The following is a 21860-nucleotide window of genomic DNA, read 5'->3' on the forward strand; positions in this document are numbered from 1 at the left end:
GTAGCCCTGCACTTCTGCACTGCTAAGTGGAAGAGTTTCATGAACAAGTTACTTATAACAGTGTCCTCATAAGACATCTGCATTTGCATATATTATACAGCATTTTTCCTCCTGTTTCTCTCCTGCCTTAATTGTCTGTGCTCCAGTTTTTCCCCAGACTGGAGAGTCTTGTGCTAGATTGGTGAACTAAAGATAAAAGTTTTTGAAAATGAGACCAAGGACAAAAGCAAAGAGGATGTTCAACTCAGAACTGTAAAGGAGTATGTGAGTGTGTTAAAAAGGGTACCAAATTCAATTATTTTTGTTAACTGGTGAGATCAGAAGAGGAATCAATTATAACATGCAGGTATCTCTCTTTGTGAGCTGCATGGCGATAACCTCAATTGCATTTGCTTTTGAAAGGTGACATGCCAGGAGACAGAGTTGTTTCAGTAGGGATGAGCAAGGGAGAGACTAATGTCAGCTGTAAGTGGCAGGGAAATACTGAACTCAACCTCTTGACAGTAATCTTTTCTGTTTTAAAAGCAAATAAGTGAAAAAGCAGGAGAAGCCAAGGGATAAAATCACACCTCTTGAAGAAATTCAAAGCTAGACTTGGTGTATGTGGTTGGAGATGATTTAGCAGTAATTAAATTGGTTCTAACGTGGTGGGTAAGAGTGTAGAGGAGAAGAGAGGGGGGGAAAATTTCCTGACCATCCATTAGCATGCCAGACTGTTAGCAAGCTTGGTAGGAGAGTGGTGTGTAAGTAAGCATTAGTGATGAGGAACTGTCCTCCCCTTTCAGCAAGCTCCAGGTCCACACCGAGCAATGCTTCATGCTCGTGTTAGCCACCCCCAGTGCAGACAGGCTGTCATTTCTCGGTCTGTTTGCAATGTTCTGCTAACAGACACAGGAGAGACCACAGAGATTTCCTTAATGTTGAATACAGGAGTGAGCCCAGCTCCTACTAGTTTCCCATCTCCCACTGCCCTGTGAGGCTCTGGCTCTTTGCCCTTGCCGTCCCAGCGCGTGCAGTGCGCACAGACGTGTGCCCACTCCTGGTGCTAATCACTAAGAAAGATCACTCATGTGCCTAAATCTGTGCAAACATTCCAGAAAACCTTTGCTCACAGCCAGCACTTGCCATGGGATGCTGTGCCTCTGGGGCTGTGCTGGTGTACAGAACAACAGGCTGCTCATAAATAACACCAGGTTATTTATAACACGCTCCTATGGCGTTACAAATAACAGCCATATCCATCACACACTGCTCATTCAAACATAAGGATTTAAAACCACTTCAGAGACCCCCTGTTTCTTCGTGTGGAGAGGGAAAAAGCAATTGCTGTTTGGAGCACGGGAGGAGTGGCTTTGCCTTTCCCTTTGCTGTTTGTGTCGGTGGGGTAAATTGTCTAATAACTTCAATTCTAAGCTTTTTGAAGTCTTTTTATGGGAAAAAGTATTCTTTACGTGTGAAATGTATGTGTTTGAAGTGCACAAATGTTGAATTTAGAGGAGAATGATGGTGTTCAACTCAATTCAGTGGGTGATATTAAAGAGGCAATTACATACGATTTGCGAAACGAAGAGAGCAGCCTCGGCAGAGTGTGGTACCTGCAGGGTCTAACAGCACACTCTGATCTGACTAATAAGAGCAGTGTCTAATATTAGAGTTTGCCTTGTCAGAAAAGCCATTAGTGTGCCAGTGTGAGGATGGTGCGTGCCATGCCGAGTGAGCAGCTGTTTGCCTCTTGGTGCCACAGGAGGAGGCAGGGAGAAACTCTCTCTAAAAAGTTCATTTGTCATGCTGCTGATTTCTTTTATATTTATACTATTAAACTGTTGATTAAGACAAAGATGATTGAATAGGTGCATTCTTTTAGAAGCACACAGACTTCAGCTGGAGATTAATTCCTTCATTTGCTTGTGTTCCTCAGAAATGTTTTGAAGTTTGGTGTAAAGTTGTTTTCTTTTGAGATGAAAACTTCAGAGTTCCATAGTTTTCAACATATTTATCCTTTTAATGTCTTTCTCCTTCATACATGCTGAACTGACAGTATTTTTTCCTTCATTTCTCACACACTCAAAACCTATTTGCAGTTAGTTTCCATTCTGTGCCCTCTAACAGGTCCTTATACAAGCTCTGCCACAGACTTGGCGAGGAGGAGATTTCAATTAGTACCACATTTGCTTTTAAATTCAAATCTTTTAGAGATCAATGTTCAAAGTAGGTACATGGGGTAACCTGTTGGATGTGCAAATACAGAATATTAATCAATGTGCTCAGACATTTCTTCTCTGCTTTGATTTTCAGTATGACTCTGCGACTCTCCTGTGTTTTGCTTCGTGGTGGCTGCCCCTGAGTTTTCGATTACAGAGTGATTTCTTGTCCTTAATCCCCATCTCATTCATTCCTGGCTCTCCTTCCATTAAGTTCTGGATAACTGAGGGATACTACAGTGGTTCCTCTCAGTTGCTGGCAAGAAATAGATATTTATTAACCATCTACTGGAGGAGTAAAAAGTAAGAGGAAAGAGCAAAGAATTACGGTAGTGAATACTGTGTTGAAACATACCTTTTAAATATGTACAAGGCTGCTCCAGAGCAAAGGATAATAACTTTTTGCCTAGTATTGTGCTTAGAGGCTCAGGAGATCATTTCCTGAAGATAGTTTCAGTTTGGTTCATGCTTCCAAGGTGCTGCCCCAGCAGCTCTGAGTATAGGCAGGACTGGTGGGCTGTGCTTTGCCTTCTCCTCCCTCCATGACCTTGTTGTCCTGCCTGCTTGGACTGGGTGGGAAATGCAGATGGCAGAGCCTGTGAGCCAGCCTGGTCTTGTCAAGCAAGCCTGAGGTGGTGGGGCCAATATCTCCCTGAGTGGAGCTCTGTGTAGGTGGTCAGATACAAACCTTTGTGAGGCTTCGTGTGTTTAGATCATCTCATGGTATTTCACAGGTGTATTGACTGCTTGTACCTTCCTCATTGTGTATCAGAAATGCCACTAGAGCACACTGCCTGATGATCTAAAACAGTGTGTTCAGAAATTGAAGACTTCTAAAGATACAGCAATAGTATTTTCTTCACATATACACATTTCATTATGTGTATCTGGAGCTGATCTGATTTGCTCATGTTCAACTAATAGCCTTTCCCCTAATTTACTTCTTGACTTAAGTGAGTATTAATCATAAACTGTTTCATTAGTAACTAATTTGATTCAGGGGAAAAAGTTGAAAGGATTTGACATCTGCACTACTTCTTCCATGGACTCGAGGCAGGTATGTTGCACAGGAGTCTTTTGCATGGCCTTGATTGTTGGTTTTGCTTGTGTGTGTGTGTTTAGCATCCTTGATGTGCCCAGGAAAACGAGGAAAAACTTAGCACTTGCTGCTTTTTGGGTGCTTCTGTGCTTACCCTCAACAAGATGAAGGTCCTAGTGAATTAGTAATCATGGGCAGCATCTCTGAGCCTGCACTGACAAAACTAATGCAGTACTCCTGCTTTCTTGGAATGTGGTAGAGCTCATGTGTGTTGTTATTGGAGGTGAAATAATAAGGACAAGTCTAAACCATAGTACTTGCAAGCAAAACAGAAACAGCTTTTTGGAATAAGTTGAAGGAGAGGGATTGTGAAGTGGTGATAAATTCCAGCTGAATGGTTTGTTCTTGGTACCTTTTGTCTTCCCTTCATCGCTGAACCAACTTTGTGTTTGTGCTTGTGGATTCAAGTGATTTTATATTGATTGAGGAAGCTTTTTTTTAACAACCTAAGGTGGATGTTAAGGATACTACTAAATAATCTAAAATGACTCCTGAGAGAAGGGAGCCACGCAAATAGGATTGTAGCCCTGGACTTGTGGAGAGTTTGATCTGTTCATGAACCTGCTTGGAAGAACCCTATGGAACACACTCCTGGAGGGAGAAACCAGGAATGCTGGGGAGGTTGGGGTGGACAATATCTTGTGCAGCTTTCAAACCTCAGCTGTTGTAAAAGTCTGAGTCTGTCTAGTGCTGATAATAGACTACCTTGAAAATGGCATCATCTCATACAGCATTGGCTGGTAAGATAAAGCTGCATTTGAGGAAGCTTGTACTAAGTCAGGAGAGTGCCAGGTTTATTGAAAGGCATTTTATTAAAGAATATAATTTTGAAGTTTTTGTTTAAATTACAATAATAAAAATAGTTCTGATAGGATTTCCTGACACATCACAATGGACTTTTTTTCCCAGTGTTGTGTGCTTAAATATTGCTATGCAAATGGGTCTGTTCTCACCTTTTTGTTTTCCTGAGGACTTTATTGCGAACTCAGAATTCTATAATTCTGCCTAGGGTGGGTTGGGTGTTCTTTGGATTGTCTTTTTGGTGTGTGGAACACAGGGAAGGCTAAAAGTCAACTTAACTGCCTCAGGTTATCCAGAAAGTTCTGCATGGTGTGTGTTGCAGTGTGGAAGCAGGAGCTGATTTTCATCATTAACTGTCTCTTTCCATGGTGGTATGCGACAGGGAGAGACTTCTTCCCTCTATTCCCATGTCTTTTGTTTGCCAATCATTTCTGTGACTATTCCATGTTCTCTGCACTTTGATGAAGTTGTGCCCAGAAGTAGAAAAGCTAATGGTCCATTTCATTCTCTAACACGTGGCTGTTCATGGGTATGAAAACAAACCAATGGGTTTAGTTTGCCACAGAGGAGCTTGTTTGGATACTGTGGTTCTGCTTTTTATTGCCATGAGGTTCTGTGGAAAATAAAATGTAAATATTGTGGTCAAGTATTAATTAAAAACCTGATGAATGTTGTGGTCTCATACGTCTAATCATCATTCTCTTTCAGATGTGTGGAATGAATATATTTCCTAAATAATGTTTTTCTTCTGGTAAACTGATTTTTCCACTTGTTTTTAATGAAGCATGACTGCAGTGCTTCACGTTTTGTCTAATGGTTTGAGCATAACATTCTTGATGTCAGTGCAGTTTTGAAGGAAGATTTTGTTGACTTAATATTGCAGAGGCAGCAGAGAGAGAAAAGAAAGGAAAGTCGTTTTGTCTGTGTGAATTAATTTTGCAGTGTCTGGTGACACTGTAAAGGAAAGATGTTCACTGAGTGGCAGTTAGGATTAATATTAGGTCTACTTACTTGTAGGCTATTTTAAAGCAATAATTTCATTTCTGAAATGTTTAAAATTTGAGGACATTATATACGTGAGCTGTTGGTCACAAGGGCTAGAGATTCTGTCTTAGGTGTAGGAATTCATCCTTTTCTCCTGTGTTCTCTGCCAGGTGTGGTTGAGGAGGTTTTTGAGGAGGTTAATCACCAGGCTTTCGCCATCAGCAGCTTTGGGAGAGCATCTTGTCCTGTTTCTCTGATGAGGGGCTGAGCACTCTGAAGGTGCTGAGCTGTAGACAAACTGTGTAGTTTTGGTCGTTGTGTGTATTGGTGGAGGGAGGTCAGTGGGTAACTTGTATGTGGATGAGTTTGAGCAGCAGACAGAGGGATCCTGAGCTCTTTAGCCACCCAGGGAGGGGCCGAGGATGTACCTGTTACTCACAGAGAGGTGGGGAAGGCACCGATGACATTGTGGGGCATCCTCACTGTTTCTCCTCATTTATTCCTCATCAACCCACTTCAGCTAGGGATGCTGCAGAATGAGAGCAGCAGTCAGACACAGGTGATGACAGTGTGAAAGACTGGGGAAGCAGTTATGCTGGAAAACTGAAGCTTGGACTTGTTTACCTGAAAAAGTAGTTGAAGAAGAGGTGACAAGTAGCGAGCACAGAGTCTAATGAATGGATGGTTTAGAGAAGTTGTTTGGGAGCTGTTTTCCCTGTCTATGCAAGGCAAGAAGAAAGGTGTGCAATGAAGCTGAAAGGTGGCAAATTAAAACCTGATAAAAGAAAATACATTTACAAGCAATGAAAAAAGTCATGGGATTCATTTCCAGCAGAAAACAGGCAGGGTCAGGAGATCACTAGGGTTCAGAAAGAAACTAGGTATTTGTCTGATCAATAAAAATTGCCAGAGGAGTTGTCAATGAGGGCTTGTTTTTCAAAAGTATTTATTAAATGTCATTTTTCTGGAGTTGGGAAGCCCAAGGTGAGGTGTGACTGGAATGGTGGTAAAGCACCCAAATCTGTTACCTGCCTGAAGTGATCCTTATAGCTGCTTCTTAATGTGATTTTGTTCTTCACCATGTCTGGGTCCCAAGAGGAATGGGATCCCAAGAGGAATGGGATCCCAGGCACAGAGGAGTGGGCTATGGTCCTCTCTGCCAGCCTGCACTGAGGTTTGTATGTGATTTGAGAACCAGCTGATGACTAACCTCTCTTCAGAAGTTGCAGCCTGAGCACTGAGATGGCTCATCTCCTATTTTAAGCACAGAAAACTCTTTCAGAAGTGCAGGTCACAAGGTTAAAGAGCAGCCAAGCGTCATGGTGTTTATTTGCTGTCTGAGAGCAAACTTACTCTGAAGATGACTCCTGATTAAGCTAATAGACGCATTCTCTGTGTGTTGGCTGAGCTGTGCTCTGGGTGAGAGAATAAACCCATCTCAAAAAGAGCCTTGAAGTGTGTTGCTCGGTGCAGTTTGTGCTTTTAGCCATCTTATATAGTCAAAGCATTAAAAGGAGTATTCATTCCTATTTTCAAAGGATACAAGTTAAAACATGGAACCCACATGATATGGGTAATGTGAAATGTTTCTTGTGTAATATGAAATTAGTATTTTGACCTCATCCAAGTAAATCATAGAATTTTAGTTCAAAGAAATGGCTTATCATTGCTTTGCCCTAGATAAATCACTGGGTGGGATTAAATAAACTGTCCCTGAGCTGGCCCAGTCTTCCTGTTTGGGTGAGAAATGACCCTTTATGGTTATTAGCATTTTGAGAAAAATATGCTTATGAATTCTTTTGCCTTAGAGGTGTCTTACGCAGTATGGGAGGTGCAAACTGTGCCTCTGGTACTCAACAAAATGTTTTATGGGTTTTGCTATGTGTTTGCTACCCTTGGCATCCTGCATTAGGATCTGTGGATCCTATGGGCTCCTGGGCAGTTCCCTAGTAGTTATGGGAGAGGAATCGAAGGCCATTTCAAGACAGTTGTTATAGATAAGTGAAAACAGTTACACCCCAATGTATAGTGGGCAGAAAGGGCTTTTGTATAGGTGCATTCAGCCCTGTGGTTTGTAGATTTGGCCAGACGTGGTGGTTTGCAGTGTAGGTGCTGTGGGTGTTTGACTTTGGGCTGTTAAGGTGATGTTACTGAACTCACTTGCCTGAGGCATCCTGTGGCAGCAGATGCACAGCCAGACTGTTCAGGCTTCTCTGCACCATGTCCTGTTCCTAAGGAGGAACACTGGGCTGTGAGGGCCAGGAGCTGTGTCCCTCCTGCCATGAGAATCCTTCAAAGACAATGCAGATATGCTGTGGGTGATGTAGGACATAACTTCATGTATAATTTGTGAAGCACTTACTGAAATCACTGATCTTTTATACCCTGGAGGTAGTAGAGGGAATGTTTTATGAATTAAGTAAAGTATGGCAAATAATTAATGTTTTCTAATGAAACAGTCAGGTGAGGTATATTCTGAAGCCTCATCTAAAACCCATTTTGCTTTGCCTTCTTCAGAGAGCCACAGCTGCCATATTCCTAGAGCTGTTGGTGCATCACGAGGGGACCAGGGAATTACTTGTGAGTTCAGTGCTGTGTTGAGCTGATCAGATGAACTCAGGTCTCTGATTTTTCAGTCCTTTCAAACTCTGATGTGAGAGATTCACCCTCCTGCTCCAGCTCTGCCTTAGCCTGCACAGCCCAGGAACAGAGCCTGGGCAGTGGGGCCATTCCTCCTCCTTTATTCTCGCAGAGATAACTGCAGCAGCTTAGAGCACAGTTCAGTTTACTTTTCTCCCAAGTTAATGATATTTGAGTGGTTAAAACTGCAGGAAAGTGGCTGTTAAGAGCTTTAGAGGCCAATATCTGGGTTTCTTAGCAGGCAGGAGGAAAAAGAAATCTGAGGGTAAGGAATGAACATAGCACTGAATTTTTATGTGTTATAGACACTGGCAGAATGGAAGAATCTGATGTATCTTCACAAAAACTTTCTTTTGAAGGTTGAATAAGTGTGGGTTTTTTCTTTTTTTTTTTAATAGGTGAATAAAATATTAGTTTTCTATTGCCAGTAAGTAAGGGTGAATACATTCCCTTGTCAGCTGTGTGACTTCCCTATGGCAGCAATAGTGATCTAGTGGCTAGGCTGAGGAAAGTATGGCATTTTTTATTGTTTTTTTTTTAAGAAATCATTGTGTTTCAGATGTGAACTGTGCTAGTGGTGTCAGATACAGTGTCAGATGGTGAGTGATCCTGTGCTGAGGCAGGTGAGCTTCACACTTACATGAGATTGCCACTGCCTGAGCAGTGGGACTAAGGGAAATGGTAGGAAGAAGAGGGTTTTTTGGGATGAAGTGATGAGCAATACACTGAGACAGAAAAGAAGGCTCATGCTGGAGACAGGCAGCAGTGAATGTTCCGGTAGAAGAGAGTTAAATGAAGAAAAAAATCACAAAATTATTTCACAGCAGCAGGGGGTTAAGAAACATAACTAAACATGTTAAACTCACTGTGAAGCAAGAGGACCCCAGGGGTATTTTAGTCAGATAATATTTAATTTGTTGCAGTGTCAGTTGTATGATTGCTTGTCAGCTGGCATATGTATGTGCTATAAGCAAAATGAGGCTTTCAGAGACCATGCACAATTTTCCAGGAGATAGTAAGCAGGGGATTTATCAGAGACAGATTAAAAGAGTTACAGTGGATTTATTTGCTCTGGTCCATTGCCAGGATATAAGGCAAGCTGAGCTCTCTGCAGAGAAGTGTTGGAGGAGAGGGACAAGAGCTCGAAAGGAAGAACTATAAATCTGGAGGAGAACTTACGAAATACAAGAGCGTGTAAGATACACAAGTATTTGTAGGAGCACGGTTAAAGCTGCCAGCTGAATGCTTGCCAAAAGAGCACTCAGGTTGCAGAGTCTCTCCAACATTTAAGAATGGATGGCTGGGAAGCTAAGAGTGTCTCTGAGTGCCTTGTTCTGGCACCTGAAATTAGTCTTTGATCGGCTTTCTCATGCTCTCCACCTGGTTGCATCCTCTTCCCACCACAGTTTCCCTGGGTGGCTGCTTTCTCCAGACTTCCAGCCTTGGGAGGAAAGTTGATGTTCAACCTGAATGATACGCTGCCTTTCCTAGCAAGAAAATGGCTCAGTGATGAGAGCACTAGAAAGCTGATGAAAACCATCCCTTGTAGAGAGATGGTGGGACAGACAGGGAAGCTTAATCCCTGTTTGCTGTGTGCTTGTGGTTACAGAGTGCATCAGTCATTCCAACCTCTCTCCCACCTACTCAGGTTAGGCATGGATGGAGGTACATGGGCTTATAAAGGAGAAATATGTTATTTTTGTTGGAGAAGCCTTGGTTGTAGGGAACAACACAACTGAAGGGCTTCTTTATAGGTTAAATCCATCTTTAGGCTCCTGCAGTAGCTTGAGGGGCAAAATGCAAGCAGAGGGTTGATATATAGACAGTCACATTCAAAAATTAAGGATATTTACCAAAAATATTCCCTAATGTTCTTGTCAGTGCAAGGAAAGTGAAATCTGCTGGATGTTTTTATTTTCATGGAGTTAACGGGCTTTTTTGTAAATGGTGTTTTAATTGAGGTCTCGAGTAGAAAGGCAATGGTGTGTATATACATATGTGTCTGCAGTCAGTTCTGATTTACAAAGTAATGTGAAAATAGGTCAGCCACGGAGAGGAATGTTGGGAAATGGCTGTAGCTCAGAGGGAAACTATTTGGAGGTTTGGAAATTTTGGTTTAAAGATGATTTGTACAGAAGATAAGCCTGGTAAGAGGAAGGGGAACCATTTGCCTTCTGGTGATAGTAGATGCTGCTATAGATGAGAAGAGTTTGAGAAGTTTCTGGTGGTTTAACTTCTGCTGGTTTTGTTTGGCATAGAACTCTTGGGGGTTTTGTCTGTTTTGGCAGACTTGATTAGCTCCTGTGCTAATTAGCAGTGCTCCAAGAGGGAGCTGAGGGGACGTGGCTCCCTTACAAGCATTCCCATAAGAGCAAAGTCTGACTGAATGTGCCTTTAGCCACAGCTCCACCTGCACACCCCTCTCTGCCTCCTGGCTCGTGCTGTTGCTTTGTTGCCGCATTTTTTCCCCCCCTTTTCCATAAGGCTGTGGAATGTGAACATAGTCTTACTTAGAAATTAAGGCTTAATAGTGTATCAATTCCTTATCCATTCCTTCAGCCATCAAGTTGAGGCAGAAGCTGCTAATTGTCAGTAGGTCTGTTTGCATTCCCTGGTGAATGTTTCTGTGCTGTACAGGGCATGTGCCTGTATCCTGGTCAGCTGGCAGAGGGATGCACATGTTTCCCATCAGGAAGGCACAAATGAGCAGCTCTAGGAAGGGACAGATGCCCAGGGATGCTGCAGCCTGGTAATAGTACCTGTTGTCTCTGCTGCTGCACAACACACAGGACTCTGTGCTTTGTTTTCATGAGTTTCATCACCCTGATAGTAAATCATTTCTCTAAATTACAGAGATGTTGTTGAATTGTAATTCTCCTCTTTGATAAACACATCACTGAAGTTAAGATTTATCACATTTATTGTTTGCCTTTATTCAGTAGACAAGTTACCTGTCAAAGAAGGAAATTAGACTGGTTTGATATTATTCATATTAAGGCTCAGTTGATTGTTTCTTGTCCCTAATTCTTCTCTAGCTGCTTGCAATTCGATTGTTAATGTTTTCCTCAAGTATTTTATGAGATACCAAAATATTGAAGTGATTTATAATAGCCAGAGTCTGTGTCTTCTCACCCATCCTTCTTTTAAAAGGTTGGGTCTGTTCCTCTGTCCTGTTTTCAGGTCCTGTCCTGCCATTTGGGAGTTCATCAAAGGTAGTTGCTCTTGGACCAGAGATCACCATGATTAATTTTTTTCAAGTAACCTATGAATATATTTTGTAAATAGTTCCTGACCCAGTCTAATATATTTAAGTAGTCTTCAGTTATTTCTAACCATATTTTGGCTTATGTTCCCACACAGAGCTGATTTTACTCATGTTAAACATCTGGTCAAGCCCCACTTACCATCTCCCTTCTTCTGTGTATGTGTTTGTATAGCTTAAAGCAAGAAGCAGAGACCTCTGTTCCACAGTCATCCCTCTCTTTTATTTGTGTTTTTATGAGGAATATTTAGCCAAATTATACCTGATTGCAAATAGCATCTGTTTGATATTGAAGCTCAGTATCTTTCTTCAGTCTTGAAATTTTCCCTTATTACAACTAATTTGGAGTTCGGAGTCTGGAGAGGAAGAGGAGGGGGAAATCTTGCCACTGATTTCCGATAATGAAGCAGTCTATTAACATTCTCCAAAAATTATCATTAATTACACAAAAAAAGCTGATGTAATGCTTGGAACAGGAATATTTCTGTACCATCAAAAAAGCACTGAGTGGGAAATATCATTATGATTCCAGTTTAGAGAATCTGTCTCCTCTGCCAGGCTCTAACCCGTGCAGCAGGGAGAGAGCAAGTGAGCTGTGCAGTTGGGTTGTGGATTAATAGTTGAAGTTCACTGGTGTGGAAATAAAGCAGATTTTACTGTGACTAGAATCTGTCATTAAAAAGCCATTATTGGAACCGACCAGCACAATTCCTGCTCTTTCATTGCTAATGGCAAAACAATCTGTTCTTTAAAAAAAAACCCAAAAAACAACAACCCTATATTTTCTTGCAGAGAACAGTGCAGGAGACTCACCAAAACAGAAGCTGGGTGAGGAGAGGCAGTTGAAAGATTTATTGATCAATAAACCAGACAATTACAGCTTGTTTATAAAAGGAAAGGAAAAAAAAGCCACCTCAAAGCTCAGGCCTGCGAGCAACACTGAGACTCTAATAATGATAACTCTGGCATCCAGCTCGAAACGATAAAAGTCAATAGGAAGATATAGGATTTCAATAAAATTATGACACTAGATAAACTTTACCCCAGGAACAAATTTTCCCTGGGTGTGTGACTGACTTCAGTTAGATTTGTAACTTTAATTTCTTTCTTATTGATTTTTTTCTTTTCTTCAGCTAATTAGAAAGTCTGTGGTGAATGGGGTGTGTGTGTGTGTGTGTGTTTGAAGAAGGGCTAACGAGCAGGAGCAGGGCCTGAGCTGATGTGCATGTACATGAGGTCATAGAATCATCTGGGTTGGAAAAGACCTCCAAGATCATTGAGTCCAACACTACCATGGTTCCTAGACCATGGCACTAAGTGCCATATCCAGTCTCAGCTTGAAAACCTCCAGGGATGGTGAATCCACCTCCTCCCTGGGCAGCACATTCCAATGCCTGAGCACTCTCTCTGTAAAAAATCTCTTCCTAATATCCAACCTAACCCTCCCCTGGCAGAGCTTGAGTCTGTGCCCTCTTGTCCTGCTGCTGGTTGCCTGGGAGAAGAGACCAACCCCCACCTGACTCCAACCTCCTGTCAGGGAGTTGCAGAGGGTGATAAGGTCTCCCCTGAGCCTCCTCTTCTCCAGGTCAGACACATCTGTAAATTTTTTTGGGCTATGCTTTACTCTTCAGTTGCTTCCATTACCCATCTGGGAGTAGCTCCCATGCTCCTCAGTGTGCACATACCTGGAGCTGTGGACTGCCCTTGGAGATGTGCAGTGCTGGAAGTCACATGGGGATGATGTGATGATGGTCCTGATGTGAATCATTCTTGGGTCTTTCCCTCAAATGGACCCAAAAGTCCTGGAGGAGCCCACTTGTATTCCTGCTCTTTCTAAGCCACTTTGCTGTGTGAGTACCTTGGAAAGGGACTTTCTCTGAGCTTCCAGCTGCTTGCCAACTAGGTCGAATTTTGGCTTCGCACAGAGGGAGAACTGCAGAGAAGCTTCAGCTTAGGGGTGGCATTTTGCAGAGGTGCCATCCTGTCCTTTCCCATAGCATATTTTCATGGGATTAGCTCTACTTTCTGGTTAAAATGATAAAATGTGTTTTCTTTTTAGTTACTTATGCAATAGTAGGAGGCACATTTGTTTGGTGAATGGGGGTTGGTGCTGGTGGAAGGAAAGGAAACTGTTCAACCTTTGAAAAACTCCCTATCCTTCCTCTTTTTCAAACTTACATCTCCTCAAACACAGCTGCAAGCTGCAGCACCAGAGTTTGCTGTAGGGCATTAATTTCCTAGGTTTATAATGAACATCAAAACTATTATTCAGCTTCTAGGGCATGTTTAGAGTAAGCTGCGTTTCTGTTCGGGCATTGATTTAAAACTGGTTAAGTTGAAGAGCACCATGTGCCAGTGTAGGTCCATGGTGAGTTAGTAGAGATGTCCTGTGCTGGGTCCATTTGGGGAATTCCCAGAGGAACTGCTTTTTAGTAACTCTGGATACTCTCCAGATAGGAAGCAGGAAAGGATTACCAAGGAGGTGTTGGATTAAGGTTAGAAAGGACATCTGAAAGTCCCTGGGGAGGATTTTGCTGGGGCTTGGGGAATATCCTGTCCTGGTGAAAGAGGAAATACTGCAGGAATTACTAAATGAGGATTACATTTTAGAGAATCTTTTTCCACGGAGGACTTGTCAACAAGAACTTCTGTTGCCTGCCAAACGAACAAGATCTTTAGAGGGAGGGAAAAGCTTTCATTAAGTGCTCTTGATGGGGAGAAATTTAAAAACTGGAGCTGGGGACTGCTTGTTGGAAGCTGAGAATTGATTTCATTACAGTATTAATATTTAGAAATAATTAAAGAGGAGAAGTAAATTCCAGGATCAAGTGCTTAATTGTGCCACCTTTTAGTTCAGCTTTTCAGCACCTTTTTTTTCCACTACAACTTGTGCTGCATTCACCATGTGTGTTTGTTCTTGAGAAGTTTACTCTCCATTTAAGTGGAAGGCTTTGAAGGGCAAGGGCTGCAGTTGATTTTAGGGCAAAGACAGCCTGTAGGGATGGTTCTGCACACATGCAGTTTTCCCATGCTAACATGAAAGCAGGAGTTTGTCCTCCTTGCAGCCGAACAGCTCAGGGAGCTGCTTGGATCTTGCTGGGGCTGACTCGAATGACCTAATATTCAGCAGTTAATTGGAAGCCAAGTGTGATGGGAGTTGCCAGGGGTCCTGTTTGCTTTTGAGAAAACGCTGAGGATTTTGGGACTGCCCTGCTGTAATGGAGAGAACATTGCAGTGGCAAATTATCGCATCGATGAAAGATGTTTAGGAGAAAATTAGGATAGCAAAGCAGCTCAGAGCGCAGAGAAAGAGAGAGGATGCTGTAATTGCAAATCTAATTGCAACATCATGCAAAGCTCAAACCAATACCTTCACTAAATGCTGTCATTATGTTATGTCCTGTGCTCTAGACAATGATTTGGCAATAAATGGGGAATGGAAATCATCTCCTGAGCAAAAGCAGTTTCCCTTATGGAGAGTGCACTGGGCAGATTGGGTGATGTCTGTGTGTGTTGGAGTGGGGGAGGAGAAAGAAGTGATCCTGTCCTGCTTTTCTGCTAAACAAGTTCATTCCAAGGCAGGTGTGGTTGCATTTGGGTTTTCTTCTTCTGCAGTACCATGGAAGTATTTCCTTTCTCATGTCTGTCTAAGCTATGGCAAAACTGTTCTTTCCTTGGAAAAATATTCTCCTCTGTCTCTTCTGAGCTAGAAGCTAGTAATAGCTGCTGGTACTATTTATGTTAAACCCTGTTTTTCTTTGTTGCTTTATTAACTTGGTTCCTGTGGCCTCAGGGTGTCCTTTGGTCTTGGGGCCCTTTTACCTGCTGACCAATCCAACCATCTTGGCTGACCTTTCAATCTGTGATGTGCTCTGAACACACTGTACCTCTGGCAGTGCCTCTAGTCTTGTTGTCACGCCTTGAATTTGAATGTTTCTTCCCTTCCCCACATGTACACTTGCTATCCATGTTCACTCTGTGACCTTTAGCTTTGGAAGGTGGAGATAACCTTTGTATCCAGGCTTGCTCAGCTGAGCAGTTAGTGTCACCTTCACTCTCCAAAACACAGCCTTTTGCATTTAGGGGTGTGGGTAAAAGGACCTTTTTTCCTACCCCAGCAATTCCTGGTTTCCCCAAGAAAGGAGGATCCCAGCAAAACATTTCAGTGCAGCTGAGCTGAGTTTGTGAAGTGCTGCATGTCCAGTGTAGTGGCAGTAGCACAGCTGGACAGCCAAGTGATCTTCTGATAATACTTTGGGTGTCTGTGATGGCAGAATTCACATTAATCATAGAACAGTTTGAGTTGGAAGGGACCTTAAAAAGATCATCTGGTTCCAACCTCCCTGCTGTGAACAAGGACATCTTCCACTAGACCAGGTTGCTCAGAGCCCCATCCAACCTGGCTTTGAACACTGCCATGGCTGGGGCACCCACAGCTTCTCTGGGCAACCTGTGCCAGTGTCTCACCACCCTCACAGTAAAGAATATTTTCCTAATATCTAATCTAAACCTACTCTCTTTCAGTTTGAAGCCACTGCCCCTTGTTCTGTCACTATATGCTCTTACAAAAAGTCCCTCTTCATCTTTCTTGTAGGCTCCCTTCAGGTCCTGGCAGGCTGCAGTTAGGTCACGAAGGAGCTGCTTTGTCCCGAGCTCTCCTGCAGCAGGGGGAGGTGGCAGACTCCAGCAGTGAAAGGGGGACAGCACTGTCTGGGTTTCCTCAGAGTTTGGGCTCTCTGGGTTTATGCCAGGGGCCTGTGCTGCTTTGACCCTGTTCTGTAGCCTCACAAGCATCAAGGTTCTTCGGTGCAGTCAAAAGATAAAATGCTTCATCAGCTGGTTAATCCCTGTGTGCATATTGCACTGTAACCAGTAATCTCCTTAAACACACCTGACTCTTGGAAATTTTCCTTTTGTCCCCATTCTTCTCGTCTATCAATGCCTTGGAGGTAGGTATTAGGTGCTGTCTGAAGTTGGGAATGCATTAGGAAATACTTCAACTAGGAGCCCACACAAAAAGTTTTACTTTTGGCTCCCAGCCTAAGCCTCATCCTTGGGAATGCGAGTGCTCTCTGGGAGGGGAGAGAGATCCTTCTCTTTGTCTTTTTCTGCAAGTGCTTGGTTATAATTGCCAGCAGATAGTGAAGTGAGCCAAACGCACTGTCTGCCAGATATTAACCTCTGAAAAAATATTTGCTACAAACACCGGGTGTTGCAGCATTTAACAAGTGATAAGTCACACACCATTTTGGGGATATTTGCTCTCAGCCACTTTGTTCATTGTCAAATCTGTTTCATTTCTGTTGTGACAATTTTGTTCCTTCTTTGCTGAAACTCTGGCAGGAAAAATGTCAAGTACAACACTAAATATTTTGCTGAAGAAACCCATTCAGCCATGTTGAATTAGAGTGGTGTCTCCATAAAGAAGGCAGGCTCTGTTTTCAGTTGCCATCTGCTTGTTAGAGTGTCTGCATGTTGCTTTCCTGCAAGCGATATGGGGCTTTATAGACACAAGACAGGCTAATTTTTCACTTTTCAGAGCAGCAACATTTATTTTATTACAACTCTGTTCATCTGTGACTTGATGCTGATACAAAGACGATGAGTGCCTATCCATCAGGGTTTCACTGCCGTGCGGGCAAAACACAGCAATGAAACATTTTCGCCCGCAGAACAATGGGCAGAAATGTGGGATATTGTTCTGGGAAGCCTCTCCTCAGAGTGCAGTCAGGGGCTTTGTCCCTAAAGGTGTTTGTGCTGTTCCTGCCAGGAGCGTGACGGGATGCGAGCGATCCTGGAGTCGTACGACAGCGAGCTGACGCCGGCGGAGCACTCGCCCCAGCTGAGCCGGAGGATGCGCGAGGCCGAGGACATGGTGCAGAAGCTTCACTCTCATAACACTGAGCTGGAGGTAATAAAGAAGCATCATGCTCTAACCCCAGGGGTGAAGTAGTTGAGACCTTTAAGATTGAATTGCCTTGTGATCAGCTCTCACAGAAGCCAGATTTGCAATATTCATACTGCAAAATTCCAAGATCAATAAGACCCACAAGTTATTATTCTGCACCTGACGCTGGCAGAAGCCAAGAATAATCATGTTGGGAGTGATGAGTGTGCTGTGCTGCACTGCATGGCTGGAGTGACAGCTAGTCCTTGTGGGTTGATGGGGTGTGTATAAGGGGAATAAAGAGTGGTGTGGTGTCTTCTCTGTGGTCTAGTCGAAGTGTGCAGTATCCACAGGTGAGGAAGGCTCTCCTGTACACAGCATGAGAAACTTGTGTTTGTAACAGCTTTACCTAAGGGCTGAAGAAGTAAAATATGTGTCTGCTCTAAGTTCTTCACTTCTCACGGCCTGAAAGCCCCAGAATACTGGTCACTGTTAAATGTTTTTTTTCTAAGTTTTCTCTAAGACAGAAAACATTCTTTCCAAAGATAGAATATTTCTTGAAGGAATCCTTATATTATCTTGAGTTTTCTTTTTGAAACTTGTAGTCTGAAATGTGACTGTGATGAGGTAAGTGTTAACATGCATTGGCCAAATAGTTCCTCTCTTCTCTGTTGTGCTTTCTCGTGGTGGAATGGGCTTTAGAGTCATGACTTGGAGTATTTGGAATGTGTCTGTGATCTTAAATCTTGGCAGTTTTATTCCATAGGCTTTACAATAGCCATAAGTATGTGAGTTTTTCTTTCTTCATGTCTAGTTCCACCATGATGTCGATTTAGATGCTATAATTCAAATGGAGTGAAACTTGTAGAAATTGCTTCTTGGGTTCATGTTCAAGCCATAGAGTGAACTGTCCCACTGTACAAAACTCCTTGTTGTTTCTGGCATCTTTAAAAATGCTCTTTTCTTGTGCTGGGAGGTGAGGGCTTACGTCAGGCAGTACTGGCTCCAGTGACCTTTACATCCTTAGCCAGCAGAGCAGCACAGTGTGGTGTAGATCAGTATCATGGTACAGATCCATTTCATCCTTGTTTCTCAGTAAAGGAACTCTGCAGAGTTTTGGGCAAGCTGATACAGAAGTTGTCTGGTAACACCAGATAAGATGGAAATTTGTCTAAATTTGTCTGTCTCAAAATGTTTCTCTATGATGTCTTTTGGTCACCCACCAGGCAGAGCAGGGTTAGATGATGCTGACTTAAAGGGGTGGGTGGCTATTTTATCCTGCTGTTTTAGTTGTTCCCTACTCTAGGTGGTTGCAGGGAGATTTCCTGAATTGTTTCCTTGAATATATCAGGTGTGCACATTGTTCTCAGACAATAGTAAATTATCTTTTCTTCTTCAGGTGAAAGCATGGAAGAGTGTGGGAACCAATTGGTATATCCCTTTAATTATGTATAGAGAACAAATTCTACGTTTGTTTTCCTGGGTATGGATTAAGGGCTACATGGAAAATTTCCGAAAGGAACTGTGTTCTCTGGAGGTTTGTTGTGTGTGATGTCAACCTTTAAGCCTTTCAAAGACTTTGCTAGAAGCAGGAGTCAAAGACCTGATATTTTCCTCGTAAAGTAAAATTTTACGCTTCACTTGGTTGTGTTTGCCTTTCTGACTGCAGTCTTGACTGCCGAATCCCATCTGTTTTGAAATTTTGGAGGAAAGTTTTTTGTTCTAGTAAAAACTGGAAAGCTGGAAAGGGAAATGCAGGTATAGGCAGGACCCCTGGTGCCTCATCATCAGGAGCAGCAGCTGTAATCAACCGCCAGTAGATCAAAGTCGATGAGATGGTCGATGGCAGCTATTAATAACTTCTGACATAATGCTCTGCACCCTCCCAGCTCTGCTGAGCCTCCCTGTGAGTTTTAGAAATGTTGACACCTGCATGACTCATCTCACAAACAGAGGAGATGGCTGGAATGAGGCACCTTGGAGCCTCAGTTTTTTCTGAGATGTGGGAGAAACAGCTCTGTGGGGGGTGAGGAGGGAAGGAAAGAAGGAACTTCAGCATGTTTAAGTCAGTATGGCAGAAGGGTCAGGGCATCCCAGGAGCCTCTGGTGTTGGGTGGGTTTGGGAGGGCAGCACACAGGCAGCTTGGAGAGTAGCACAGGAGCCTGAGAAGAGCTCACCTGTGAGCATCATGCACCTGGCAGCAAAGCAACAACGTGCACAGCTATTCTGGTGAGATCCAGGGGAGGTCTGGAGCAGCTGCAGAGAAGAACAGTGATGGATCTGAGCTGAAAAGGCCTGGCTGACTCTACTACTTTTGGTAGGCTGAGATGGTTGAAGTGTGGACAACAATGCTGTGGGTAACCACAGTTGTACCCACAGGGGATCGTCTCTGGCACCCAACATACACACAGTCCCTGGGCACTGCACCTCCACTGGGGAGCTGCAGGTATCCCCATGGTCCAGGAGCTTGTGGAGTTTAAAAACAGCCCTTGAAAACTCTGTAAGGCAAGTGCATCCTCTTGCATTACATTTTGTAGCCTCTGCCTTTCAGCCTTGTTCATAAATCTTAACATTTGCACCATGAACCACGTCTCTCCTCTCTGACACTTCTTTTATTTCTTCTTTTCTTTTTTTTTTTTTTTTTTTTTCCTACAGAGTACTTAATTTACCAAAATCTCTTTCTGTGCTCCCTAGAAGAGAGTCCTTTAACACTTTATTGTTTCTTCTGGCTGCCCAAATCTGTTCCCAGCAGCCCCAACTCTGACAAACCACAGAGAGGAACAAGGGATGTTCTTGACAGGGATTTTTCCTTACTCTGAAATGGGAGATATTCCCACCCATTCCAGCAGCAGGTGTGAAGCTCAGGTGAAGACAGTGATAGAGAGAACACAGGAGAGAGGAGGAAGCCTTGTGGGACTGGGAATATTTTGGGCTGAGGCAACATCTTTTAACTCATTAGGAAGATTAAGGTCTGTGATAAGTCCTTTTCTGGGTGTATAAATGGAGGTGGGAGGCAACTTAAAAGAAGGCAGGGAATGAGAGGGGTGTCTGAGCCCTGCAGGGGGCTGTGAGTGCTATTATCTGCTGGCAGGATGGAGTTAGGAGACACTGAGCTGTGCCCCAGCCCTCGATGGGCAGGAGAGCTGCTGGGAGCACTGCATCAGACATGGCCTGGGTTACAGGCACCTTTCCAGCAGCTGGGATACAGGAGGATGCTTTGATCACTTCAGAGATGAAGTGATGCTGCAGAAGAACTAGTCCTGTCAGAGCCTGATGGGGCTGAGGGCTGGAAGGCAACTTATTAAAACGCCCTTCATTAATGACTGATGAGAAGTTGGATCTCCAGTGCATGGACATGCAAACACAGTCTGTTCTGGGACTGAAAACATTTGCTTTCCCCTCCCCAGAACTGCCTGCCCCCAGCCCAACCCCCTATACACAAGGCTGATGTGGCTGGAGAGGTTGAAGGAAGCTCCCTACAGAGCGTTCAATGTGAAGCAGTGTGGAGATGCAAAGAAAAATACCATGTGAAGTGGTGGCTGGAAAAGCAGGCAGGCTGTGTCAGCCCATTTCACGTGGTTAATGAAGTGTCACTCACCATCATTTTTAAAGTGTGTTTTGGAACTGAGGAGGGAATGAGTTTGTCCCTGGCCAGCCTATTATAAGTACATAAACAGAATTGTAACCATACTTCTATGTCAGTGTGAATTTTTGCTTTGATACTGGTGTATTAACAGTTTTCTTGCCAATCTTGGTTAACTTTTACCACCTTAGCTCTCATTACTTCTAATTTCATTGTAAACATGACACAACAAGAAGCTTCTGTGCATGCAGCAGCTACTGTGAAAAAGCTTCGATGTGGAGTTTAGTGTTTGAAAAGTTAAATCCAGCTGCACAAAAGAGAAATAATCATAAATATAACTCTATTAATAATGATTTGATTACAACACTCTTGGCTCCATACGAAACTTTAATGAAGAGAGATTTGCAAGGAAGACTCATGCTGACACCTTCAGTGGTCTCCAGCATCTTTTACATTGAGAGATTTACACTGTCTGTGAGCACCATATGTACTCTAATCAGTTAATTGTGAGTCTGACAGTTCCAGCACATGAAATGCCATATGTTCTGTGGTTTTGTTCCACCAGGGGCATTGCTGGTGACCTCAAAACTCATTGACCAAGTATTGTCACTTTATCTGCCCCTGATAACTGCAGCATGTCTGCTGGTGGTGGAAACTGGAGGTTGTTGGTTTTGTGATGTTAGTCCCCAATCTGCTCCTTGCAGAGGAGGTTCCTCAGCAGTCACCCTGGTGTTTAAAGTGCTTCAATTTTCCCTGTGAATGCATTAAAATGTTAATTTGAGCAGTTTAACAGTTCTTTCTTGTCTTTCCCCCATCAGCACTTTTCCACTTTTTTATTGTCTTTGTTTTTTCCTGTCTTTGATCCACACTTTGTTTATCTTGCTCCTTTGCTGTATTTTCTCTCCCCCTCAAAGGTAATTTGCTTCTTTACATAGCAGAAGGGGTTTCCATGATGATAGGAACTTTACAGAGACATTTCTTCCCATCTGTGCAAGGTACAGAGGAGTTTGTTTCAATTCTCAGGTTTCTCCTGCCTTTTTTCTCTACCTCTCTGCTGCCATCCAACCTTTGTGCACTGTTTTGTTTCCTCGGTGACAACTGTAAGAAGCAGTGAGAAGATTACTCTGCTCACTTCAGATGTCCATAAGGAGCAAATCGGAGTCACTAGAGCTTTCCTGCCACTCCAGAATGGCATATGTTTCACTTGCCCAGACTTCTGCTGTCATTGTAGCATCTTATCTGTGACTCATGTGGGAGAAAACAGGCTGTCTCTGGAGATGATGCTAATGTGCTCCATGCATCAGCTACCACTGATTGCTGAAGCAGTCACAGGGCTGGACATCATCTTCTGACAAAGCAAACACCTTGTCGAAATAGCAGTTTGAACCTGAATGCTTTGGCA

General features: G+C 43.2%; 1 protein-coding gene across 1 annotated transcript in view; it reads left to right on the plus strand.

Moving 5' to 3' along the window:
• MAD1L1 (MAD1 mitotic arrest deficient-like 1 (yeast)) overlaps positions 1 to 21860 on the plus strand; it is a 368873-nt gene that overhangs the window by 137396 nt on the left and 209617 nt on the right. The window contains exon 11 of the mRNA XM_009082378.1: positions 16758 to 16898. Coding sequence (XP_009080626.1) covers positions 16758 to 16898 — 141 coding nt within the window. The remainder of the gene's footprint in view (positions 1 to 16757; positions 16899 to 21860) is intronic.

Source organism: Acanthisitta chloris, unplaced genomic scaffold (genome assembly GCF_000695815.1).
Source record: "Acanthisitta chloris isolate BGI_N310 unplaced genomic scaffold, ASM69581v1 scaffold2299, whole genome shotgun sequence".
NCBI classification, from domain to species: Eukaryota; Metazoa; Chordata; class Aves; order Passeriformes; family Acanthisittidae; genus Acanthisitta; species Acanthisitta chloris.